Consider the following 12,534-nt stretch of genomic DNA (forward strand, 5'->3'; position numbering starts at 1 on the left):
CACACACACAGTGTCCCCCACCCACACACACACAGTGTCCCCCACCCACACACACACAGTGTCCCCACACGCACACACACACAGTGTCCCCCACCACACACACACACAGTGTCCCCCCCACCCACACACACACACACACACACACACAGTGTCCCCCACCCACCACACACACACACACACACAGTGTCCCCCACCCCACACACACACAGTGTCCCCCACCCACACACACACAGTGTCCCCCACCCACACACACACAGTGTCCCCCACCCCACACACACACACAGTGTCCCCCACCCACACACACACACAACAGTGTCCCCCACCCCACACACACACAGTGTCCCCCCCACACCCACACACACACAGTGTCCCCCCACCCACACACACACAGTGTCCCCCCACCCACACACACACACAGTGTCCCCCCCACACACACACACACACACACAGTGTCCCCCACCCACACACACACACAGTGTCCCCACCCACACACACACACAGTGTCCCCTCACCCACACACACACAGTGTCCCCCACCCACACACACACAGTGTCCCCCACCCACACACACACACAGTGTCCCCCACCCACACACACACACACACAGTGTCCCCCACCCACACACAGTGTCCCCCACCCACACACACAGTGTCCCCACCCACACACAGCCCACACACACACAGTGTCCCTCACCCACACACACAGTGTCCACCCACACACAGTGTCCCCCACCCACAACACACACAGTGTCCCTCACCCACACACACACACAGTGTCCCTCACCCACACACACACACAGTGTCCCTCACCCACACACACACACAGTGTCCCTCCACCCACACACACACAGTGTCCCCACCCACACACACACAGTGTCCCCCACCCACACACACACAGTGTCCCCCACCCACCACACACACAGTGTCCCCCACCCACACACACACAGTGTCCCCCACCCACACACAGGCCCCACCCACACACACAGTGTCCCCCACCCACACACACACAGTGTCCCCCACCCACACACACACAGTGTCCCACACACACACACACACAGTGTCCCCCACCCACACACACACACACACAGTGTCCCCCACCCACACACACACACACACAGTGTCCCTCACCCACACACACACACACAGTGTCCCTCACCCACACACACACACACACAGTGTCCCTCACCCACACACACACACAGTGTCCCCCACCCACACACACACAGTGTCCCCCACCCACACACACACAGTGTCCCCCACCCACACACACACAGTGTCCCCCCACCCACACACACACAGTGTCCCCCACCCACACACACACAGTGTCCCCCACCCACACACACACAGTGTCCCCCACCCACACACACACAGTGTCCCCCACCCACACACACACAGTGTCCCCCACCCACACACACACACACACACAGTGTCCCCCACCCACACACACACACACACACACAGTGTCCCTCACCCACACACACACACAGTGTCCCTCACCCACACACACACACAGTGTCCCTCACCCACACACACACACAGTGTCCCTCACCCACACACACACACAGTGTCCCTCACCCACACACACACACAGTGTCCCCCACCCACACACAGTGTCCCCCACCCACACACACACAGTGTCCCCCACCCACACACACACAGTGTCCCCCACCCACACACACACAGTGTCCCCCACCCACACACACACAGTGTCCCCCACCCACACACACACAGTGTCCCCCACCCACACACACACAGTGTCCCCCACCCACACACAGTGTCCCCCACCCACACACAGTGTCCCCCACCCACACACACAGTGTCCCCCCACCCACACACACAGTGTCCCCCACCCACACACACAGTGTCCCCCACCCACACACACAGTGTCCCCCACCCACACACACAGTGTCCCCCACCCACACACACAGTGTCCCCCACCCACACACAGTGTCCCCCACCCACACACAGTGTCCCCCACCCACACACAGTGTCCCCCACCCACACACAGTGTCCCCCACCCACACACACACAGTGTCCCCCACCCACACACACACAGTGTCCCCCACCCACACACACACAGTGTCCCCCACCCACACACACAGTGTCCCCCACCCACACACACAGTTTCCCCCACCCACACACACACAGTTTCCCCCACCCACACACACACAGTGTCCCCCACCCACACACACACAGTGTCCCCCACCCACACACACACAGTGTCCCCCACCCACACACACACAGTGTCCCCCACACACACACACAGTGTCCCCCACCCACACACACACAGTGTCCCCCACCCACACACACACAGTGTCCCCACCCACACACACACAGTGTCCCCCACCCACACACACACACACACACAGTGTCCCCCACCCACACACACACACACACACAGTGTCCCCCACCCACACACACACACACACAGTCACACACACAAACACACACACACACACACACAGTGTCACACACACAAACACACACACACACAGTGTCACACACACAAACACACACACACACACACAGTGTCACACACACAAACACACACACACACACACAGTGTCACACACACAAACACACACACACACACACAGTGTCACACACTCACACACACACACAGTGTCACACACACACACACACACAGTGTCACACACACACACACACACAGTGTCACACACACACACAGTGTCACACACACACAGTGACACACACACGTCACCTCTCCTTCCGGCCGCCGCCATCTTAGTTACTCCGCGAGGGAGGAATGGGGTCCTTCCGGCCGCCGCCATCTTAGGCGCCGCGTGGCCGCTGCAGCCCGCCTGTCCCCCCGCCGGGGAGGGAGGTGAGTTGGAGCGCCGGGAGGGAGGTGAGTTGGAGCGCCGGGAGGGAGGTGAGTTGGAGCGCCGGGAGGGAGGTGAGTTGGAGCGCCGGGGAGGGAGGTGAGTTGGAGCGCCCGGGAGGGAGGTGAGTTGGAGCGCCCGGGAGGGAGGTGAGTTGGAGCGCCAGGGAGGGAGGTGAGTTGGAGCGCCAGGGAGGGAGGTGAGTTGGAGCGCCAGGGAGGGAGGTGAGTTGGAGCGCCAGGGAGGGAGGTGAGTTGGAGCGCCAGGGAGGGAGGTGAGTTGGAGCGCCAGGGAGGGAGGTGAGTTGGAGCGCCAGGGAGGGAGGTGAGTTGGAGCGCCAGGGAGGGAGGTGAGTTGGAGCGCCAGGGAGGGAGGTGAGTTGGAGCGCCAGGGAGGGAGGTGAGTTGGAGCACCAGGGAGGGAGGTGAGTTGGAGCGCCAGGGAGGGAGGTGAGTTGGAGCGCCAGGGAGGGAGGTGAGTTGGAGCGCGAGGCAGGGAGGTGAGTTGGAGCGGCGGGGCGGTGAGTGAACGCCAGGGAGGTGAGTGTGATATGGGGGGGAGAGGACAGAGAGGTGTGTGTGTGTGTGTGTGTGTGTGTGTGTGTGTGTGTGTGTGTGTGTGTGTGTGTGTGTGCACGTGTGTGGCCGAGGGGGAAGAGAGTGGCAGTTGGGTGACGTCAGACCCACCAATCTGATTGGCCAGAGGCTGAGGACCAATCGGATTCACCGCAGCTAGTACCAACCATTCGATTTTATATATTAAGATTTTATGACCAGAGCAATGTCCCTGATTTGAAGTTATTAATCTCTATCCACCCTAGATCCATCTATATTAGGACTGTTACACACTTGCAGATCTTGTTTTTATTTAAATGTCTGCGCTCTTTGTTATGGTTATGTTTTTAAGATGAGTAAACGGTCATTTGTAACAAGCCCATTAAATGGGTTATCTATGAGAAAATACATGGCGATACATTTCTGTTTTCCAGGTAGGAAGAATGCAAAGAGGACATACAGTATAAGACTTTGCAAGTGGGAAGTAGTTGGACGTTGTTGGGTAGGGGAGTTCAGGGAGTTCAGTTTTATTTTTCCTCAATTAAATATAAAATGTATATAGTTGCCTATGTATTTCTAATGTTAATCTACATGTGATTTATTATCTACATGATTATTCATGTTCACTTTGATAAAGGAAGATAGTGCCAGGCTGGGTCATCTTGTAAAAATAATGTGTATGTGTAGAAAGCAGCAGAGAAGTAACATGAACTCCGTGAACATGTTTCTAAAAGGCTTTTAAAATACCAGTGTCTTAAAGGAAATACATTAGAATTTGATGGAGGGCGCCTGTTGCATTGTTTAAGTGCATTATTACACTTGGAGGCCCAGGGCATAGTAATATATTTTTACAAAGCAAAAACACGAGATATATAAATCATGTTTTGGCTTTTACTGTTGTGCTTTCAAACATTAGCATTGAAGCTGTTGGTGAGCATCAAAGAATTTCAGCGGCGTCTCTGGTGCAAACCTCTTAACGGAGAACGGCACCATTTTTCTTTCCAATTTTTTTTTTTTTTTTTAAATGAAAATCTTTAGGTTTTTAAACTTGACAGCTTTTTAATCAATACAACAAAACTTTTATTTTGCTTCCTTATATTCTGCTGAGAGAAACTCCAAAGCGCATAATTCCTCGAATCAAGCAATTGATTAAGTTATTTTATATAAGTGACTTGAACGGTTCACTAAAACAGTAAATTATTTCCCTCGTTTAGTTTATTTTTTTTTTTGTACAATCGGGTAAATAACTGGAATGTTTCCCAATTCCTCATTTTTCCGGCGCCTGGATAAATGTTGCTGATTGGAAAAAAAATTGTATGTGCGCTGTTAAGCACAATTTGGTATGAATTTATATATCAGGACAACTCATGTGTTATTATTAATTGGTTCCTATTAATGAGACCTGGAAAACTGAACAGATCTATTGAACAAGGTGGTCTGCTAATGACGACGGATTACATTTTGACAAACGTATCGTGCAGTTTTTCCCCATATTTAATAAAAAAAAGAAATAAAAAGAAAAGCAAACCATGCAGCATAACATTGTTTGATTATGAATCTGTAAGCGTGGTCCGTTCCTCTGCATGCAGCCCGTACTCTTTACTTACATCCCTCGCACACAGGCTTGGCATCTGCCAGTCACTTGTCCTGGGGTGCTTTTTACTCTGATTCCTTGTGCTGTGTCACTGTGTGAGAGAGAAAACCCTGTGTTGTGCTTGAGGCACATACCGTACGGCCGTTCTGCTATGTCCTTTTTGTATGGATTGCAGAGTACGTGGGATATTTTTTTTCAAAAGAACAGTTACTCTTGAAAAGTAATTATTCCGCTTTTTTTATTTCGCTTTCCAACAAGGGTCCAAATGCCAAGCCAGTGGTGTCGTTTATCGCTGGCCTGACTGCTCCTCCGGGCAGGAGAATGGGGCACGCTGGGGCAATCATCGCAGGCGGCAAAGGTGGCGCGAAGGAGAAAATTGCAGCTTTGCAGAAAGCTGGCGTGGTTGTCAGCATGTCTCCTGCCCAGCTGGGCAGCACTATGCACAAGGTAAATAACTCACACGTTACAAATTCTCTCGCGTTATACCACCGACTGTAGCACTGAATCGCTGAACAGTTGAGCGCTTTGTTTTGCTGGTTAAATGAATGTTCGCTTCATGAGCCGTGACTGTTTTAATTATAGCAGGAAATACTTCTTCTTACATTGGACATGTTTTCTGCTTTTGCTCCCCTCTTCACCCACAGATATTGTCCATACTGTAAGAGCACAGAGGCATACTGCACGATCTCTCGTTTAAAGCCGCCTCACAATGCCGTACACAGCGAGCCAAACTTAATTGTTTAGAATTAAAATTGTATTTGGCACAGTAGCAAGCAAATGGCAAAACATGTCTATATTACAGCACAGCTGTCAGGAAATGGCACACAGTCATGCTACTTATGAAACATTCATTCAGAAACGCTAGAGGTATTTTTGAAGCTGAAACCTACTTTGGTTTTTCCTTTTTAATAACGTATAATTGTCATACCCATCCTGATTGTGTTCTCTGTGAATTAGTCTGGATTGCTATCTTTTGTAGCACAATAAATCTGTAAAGATCTTTTTTCCCCTTTTTGCCTCTTTAAATTAGCGTACTTACGATCTACTGCACAGAAGAACCACTTGAATTCTTAAGTGCTGAACGTGGTGTTATATTTCTTCTCTTGTGTGGGTGCCTACAGGTTAAAGAAAAAATATTGAAAAATTAACAATTTTTGTATTGTTAGAAATACACGCTTTCAATGTAATGTGAAATGTGAACTCTGTTTAGAGGAGTTTCGGATGTGAAAGTGCAAATGATGCCAATGCAGAACATTTTATGTACAAAACGTAGAAAAGTTAAATCCCACTCCATCCAAAGTAAAAACATATATTGAATGCTGTCCCCACCGTGTAACAGGTCTTTATATATATATATATATATATATATATATATATATATATATATATATAGTTGTTTTTATAATGTATGAATAACTTTAAAAGCATTTAAGTATAAAAGCACAAACAGAATATACAGATTTCATTAGAGTGACTTGATGGGCTAATATTTGGCAGAGGAAATAATTCAGCAGCTATTCCAAAGTTGCAGTGACCCTGGCAAACATATTTAGCTAGATTTGTGCAATCGTAATATTAAAATAAAAAATGATTTTAGATCGGTATTTCTGCAAAAGAAGAATTCTAGATTCTACAATGAAGTATGTGATGGGAACGTGAAAAATAGCTTTAATGGGATTTGGCCCAACCTGCCCCATGCCTTCAATGAATGAAGGTACTCACATTTGCTATGACATATATTTTTAAAATTACATTTTATTTGTAAAACTTTAAAGAAAAGAAAAAATGATGAAGCCATCTGTGATATGACATTCAGGGCATCTCCTGGTGGAAAAATGTTATAAAAAAAAAATAACAGTTCAAGGACGTGTCTAGACTTCAACTGAAGGCAGAGGGGAGTATTGGATGGCTGTGCTGCGTCAATGACTCATTCAGAAAGCGGAAACCAGCTCACGCCGTCGGTAAAAAGTTTATTTTGCTGTGGGAGCTGGCAAACTCATTCGCCACACTTTCATGGCCAATTCGACACTTGTAGCGATTGACGACAGGGTTGCCCACCTCGGCTTTAGACCATGGGAGGGTGACTCCAGTCCTCAAGTGCCACCAAGAGGTCAGGTTTTTTTAGGATATCTCTGCTTCAGCACAGGTGGCCGTCAGTGGCTCAGTCGAAGCCATTGAGGACTGGTGTTGCCCACCCCTGCTTTAGACTCCTTTTCTCTTGCCTACAAAGAATAGTATGTAATAGTCACAGATGCAATTAAATCCCAGTAATCATGTGGTGTTAACAGCCTCCCAAATGTTTATAAATGTACCATGTGGATATGTCCTAAAATCAGCTTGGGCATGATCATTTTTAGATTGGGATTCTCATGCTATTGTCGTCCGCTTGAATCAATTATGCCAGGGGGCCTCAACCCCAGTCCTCAAGCCCCCCCTCAACAGGTCAGGGTTTCGGGATAGCCCAGCTTCAGCACAGATGGCTCAATCAGAGGCTCAGTCAAAGACTGAGTCTCTGATTGAGCCACCTGTGCGGAATCGGAGATTGGTTGAACCACCTTTGCTGAAGCAAGGACTGATTGAACTACCTGTGCTGAAGCAGGGATATCCTTAACCTTGACAAGTGTAAAATGAAAGAATGTGAGGCACTACTAGTGCAGGTGATAAATATATAAATAAATATATGAATATATTATTGTGATAAATATATGTAAAGTGCTCAAATGTGAAAAAAATGGCAAACTTCGCTGCTCAACCCTCTTGGGAGAAGATCCAATTTCTCCCGTCTTGAATGGTAAGGAGAAGCTTGTGGGGAGCGCAGGTTTCACTATACATATAGGGAAGAAAATATAAAATAGTGCAGTATATCTAAACAAATACAGCAATTCATACAGGAATCATGATTGGGAACTCACATTCTCCCAGTGGTAATACAGCATTGAATAGCAAATAGTGTGGTGAGAAGACTCAGCAATGTGCAAGGGGATCTTGCTTGTATACACTCCCTGATATCAGCAGGACAAACCCTCAACAGAATGAAAGAAAGACAACTCTAGTGCAACATTGTATGTTCACTGATGATATATTCAAAAACGGCAATTGTTATGGCACTTACATGAGCAACAAGTGCTTAGACACGTAACAATTGATGCGCAGTATAGGTGTACAGCATCCACCCCTCTCCCGAGGTCGCGTCGCGTCACTTCCGGTTCGGCCCGTCGCGTCACTTCCGGTTTCGTGATCGAACACAGAATGGATCCACACGGGTTCGCTGGCGTGGCAGAGATCGGACTCCTGACGAAGCTGCCACGCCAGCGAAACGCGTTGAGTGAACTTGCAGCAGTTCAGAAGTGTGCCCCGAATGCCCCAGAACCCGTGTGGATCCATTCTGTGTTCGATCACGAAACCGGAAGTGACGCGACGGGCCGAACCGGAAGTGGCGCGACCTCGGGAGAGGGGTGGATGCTGTACACCTATGCTGCGCATCAATTGTTACGTGTCTAAGCACTTGTTGCTCATGTAAGTGCAATAACAATTGCCGTTTTTGAATATATCATCAGTGAACATACAATGTTGCACTAGAGTTGTCTTTCATTCTGTTGAGGGTTTGTCCTGTTGACATCAGGGAGTGTATACAAGCAAGATCCCCTTGCACATTGCTGAGTCTTCTCACCACACTTTTTGCTATTCAATGCTGTATTACCACTGGGAGAATGTGAGTTCCCAATCATGATTCCTGTTTGAATTGCTGTATTTGTTTAGATATACTGCACTATTTTATATTTTCTTCCCTATATGTATGGTGACACCTGCGCGCCCCACAAGCTTCTCCTTACCATATCCTTAACCTTACCTGTTGGTGGCCCTTGAAGACTGGAGTTGGCCAGCCCTATTCTAGAATGTAAGCTCCTTGGGACAGGGACCGTCTTCCTTGTCTGTTTGTGTAACACATATGTAGTTACACAATGTTGGTGTCTACTCTCGCACATTGTATTGGGCGCCATGCAAGTAAGATAATCACCTAGGTTGCAAAATTGGAATAATGCTGAATAATGCTCAATAACTACTATTGAAGAGTTTGCTTTAAGATATCTTTGTTTTGAAGCCTCCTAAGCTCACCATGTTTTTCAGACAATAAATTGGAATACTGGACAGTGGATAGTCCCAATTGGCATTTTCTGCAGCATTTCTACCCTATCCTGCTGTCCAAATGGCTTGTGATGTGACTGCATAAACCTCAATACATAGATGTATGTGTTGTATTCCTGTTGCTCACCAGGTGGCAGCAGAACTACAGCTTTTTCAGCAGTCTTCTGACGAGCTGCATGAGATCCACTCTGCATTATTTTTGTAAAGTACAAAATTGATGGCTTGTGTTCCAATTTAAATTAAAGAAGGTATGACTTACAGTATAGTGCTGATCTATGCCAAATCGGCACCTACATTTAAATTGATAAAGCACTTGTACGGTCTGCACTAATCCTCCAGCACCTTTCAATGGGGTCTCTTCACTGTCCCAAAATTGTGACCACATGTCCTTGTTGCATTTAATCCAATTCCATCTGACAGGCTGCTCGGTAAATGACTTGCAGTGGTTGTAATGTGAAGGTGGTGTGAGCGAAAGCCTGTCTTCTGTCAGTAACGCGTGTTACATTTATCCCCGCAGGAGTTTGAGAAGAGGAAAATGCTGTAGGAGTGTGGGAAGGAAACGATCACCGTCACGTCAGCACAGGACTCATCCACCGTGTCCATATCTATTCTGTTGCCTCGCAAGGTCTACGCCAATATCTTGCATCGCCACTTACAGCTATAATGGTTTTATTTCAACACTAAATCAAAATGTAAGGTGGAGCTGTTAATTTGCCTCTACAACCGTCCTAAATAAATATTTGTTTTAGATCCTACAACTTGTTTTTGTTTTATTTATTTTTTAAAAGATTAGATGCTGAAACCCTACTAAATCAATATAAATAACGTGAAGTTTCGCAATTGTCTGTAGTTAGCCGTTGGCGCCACCCTCAGGCCGTGATTATATTCGAACATGCACAGCGTCGCATGTAGCGGTGCCACGCGGCACAAAAACAAGTTGCATAAATCCAATTAAATTGGTCATACCGCTGGCGCCGATCGAGGCGCACCGTACTGCAAAGCGGACAGCCGGGGAAGAGACTTACATTTTTTTTTTTCTTGCAACGGCCGTGTCACGTGAGCGGTTCAGGAAAAGAGAAGGGGTTCCCTGCTCAGCTGTGGATAATTACTAACTAGAAAGGTGCTATCAGGGATAAAAACATGTGTAATTGTATCAAAGAGGAAAAGAATCCCTAAGTGATGCGCTCTATTCTACTAATCAAAACAATAAATCTTTATTCAAAATAAGTAAACATATGAATAGATTAAAACCTAAGGAGTGCGCTGTGAGAGATCAAATACAGGGTCTCTCTATTGTCAAATGGCTTGGGTCTATTAACCCCAGTAAGCCAAGTATGCTGGGCGAATCTTACACCAAATGTAAGGCATAAAGTTACATCCAAACGTCAGTACAGTTTAAATGTATAGCAAAGATAAACCCCAGTGGGGCTAAGAACTAGAGGTGGACAGAGGGTATTCCTGCTTGGTATAGCAGTTGTACTCAGTTGTACTGTGTGATATCATGCATATTAAGTGTATCACTGCATAAGATCTGCCAAATAAGCAGTTGACAAAGGATGTGGTTAGAAACACCCCATTGTAAACTGATTGACTGTGACTGGTATCAGTATCAGGGTACCCTGGTGAGACTGTTAAGTGACCGCGAGTGAACGCGGGTGTGCATATACAGCCCATGTATGGCTCTGTAAGTAGATCCTTCAAGATATATTCTAGATAAGGATTCCACTGATATGACTACTACCCTCTCTAATTTGGATATCACTGATACCTGTCACAGTCAATCAGTTTACAATGGGGTGTTTCTAACCACATCCTTTGTCAACTGCTTTTGAATAAAGATTTATTATTTTGATTAGTAGAATAGAGTGCATCACTTAGGGATTCTTTTCCTCTTTGATACAATTACACGTGAGTGATTCAGCCAATGAGGGCCAACCGCTCATGGCCACGCCTCCAAGCCACCTCTGCTCTCTCTCCCCGGTATAATCAAGATGCTGCTTGGCGGCAGCGCTGGGTGACGTCACAGAATAGCGCTGCCGCCTTGCGCCCTTGGTATAATCATGATCTAAAATGTAACTGAATAAAAAAAAATTAAATTCTGCTTGTTAATATCCAACTTGGTATGCAACCTCTCAAACTGACTTTAAAGCAGTAAAACGTGTGACATCTTATGTTTTTTTTATTTAATACAATCAGTTCTGTAGTATTAAATAATAGTGACTTTTTTTATTGAACTCTTAATGCCATTTTTAATGAGTTTTAAAGCCTCCTTTGATTTCTATAGCAGGTGTTAGCCCACCTCCCAAGCAGTGCAAGATCTTTGCAACACGTTTCTGTTTGTGATAATTTGTTGCCAATGTTCCTAGCAGTTTGATCTGTAAAATGTAACAATAGATTATATGTTACTCTAGTAATGTAAGGATACATTGTAGCTGCTGAGTGAATGTCTGAAGGATTGATTAATACTGAACGGCGGCAATTATGTTAGGCACACAATCAGGATTTAGAACAGGAGCACCAAACGATTGCCGGTGGTGTCCGAGTTAGTACTGCAAATAATCCATCTTCAGTGCTACTTTGTATCTGCATACTGTAGGAGTGCACATTCGTATGAATGTTTATCAGCAATTCGGCGTTTGGTAGAGAACACTTTCCTTTCAAAGTTTCCTACAAGGGATTGTAGAAAGGTTTAGTTTCCCCCCCTTTATTTTAATACTATGAGAATGTTTGTACTGACCTGTCACACATACACTGCGTGGTGTCTCCATGTAATCTACTTGAATAATTCCTCCCTCTTACTACCTGAAGCAGCATTTGTGATGGGATATTCCTGATCGTTATAAAAGGCCATGGATTTTCATGATTTTCTTTTTAACAAGTGACATATGGTTATGGTGGCATTAAAGTACTTACAAAGATATATCAGCCAAAGTTCAAGAAGCTATCATTAAAGGGTTAAACAGCTGCTGTTTTGAAGTCCATGTTAATAATCATCCTTCAAAGATTAGAATGGAAGAAATGTGTTAATTCCTTAATTTTACTTTTTAGCAAGTTATTAAAATAACGTGTTAACCCTGGGGTGCTCAACTCCAGTCTTCAAGACGCCCCCTCCCCCCAACAGGTCAGGTTTAAGGATATCCCTGCTTCAGCACTGGTGGCTCAGTCTTTGCCCTGAAAATCTGACGTGTTGGGGGTGGGGAGAGGGGTCTTGAGGTCTGAAGTAGAGAACCCCAGGGTTATGGGTAAGCTGGTGGTCTTCAAGCTGATTGAGCCACCTGTGCTGAAGCTGGAATATCCTTAAAACCCAACCTGTTGGGGAGGGTCTTGAGAACTGGAGTTGAACACCCCTGTGTTAAACAAACTTCTTGTGTATTCGCATAGCCTTCCTGAAAACCTTTC

General features: G+C 46.4%; 1 protein-coding gene across 1 annotated transcript in view; it reads left to right on the forward strand.

The window, feature by feature from the left end:
* The window catches only part of SUCLG1 (succinate-CoA ligase GDP/ADP-forming subunit alpha), a 61,621-nt gene extending 51,728 nt beyond the window's left edge, over window positions 1-9,893 (forward strand). Inside the window, exons 8-9 of the mRNA XM_075572031.1 lie at window positions 5,248-5,436; window positions 9,653-9,893. Of these exons, the coding sequence (XP_075428146.1) occupies window positions 5,248-5,436; window positions 9,653-9,679 (216 nt within the window). The 3' untranslated portion in view covers window positions 9,680-9,893. The remainder of the gene's footprint in view (window positions 1-5,247; window positions 5,437-9,652) is intronic.
* Window positions 9,894-12,534: the final 2,641 nt, after the last annotated feature.

Source organism: Ascaphus truei, chromosome 1 (genome assembly GCF_040206685.1).
Source record: "Ascaphus truei isolate aAscTru1 chromosome 1, aAscTru1.hap1, whole genome shotgun sequence".
Taxonomy (NCBI): domain Eukaryota; kingdom Metazoa; phylum Chordata; class Amphibia; order Anura; family Ascaphidae; genus Ascaphus; species Ascaphus truei.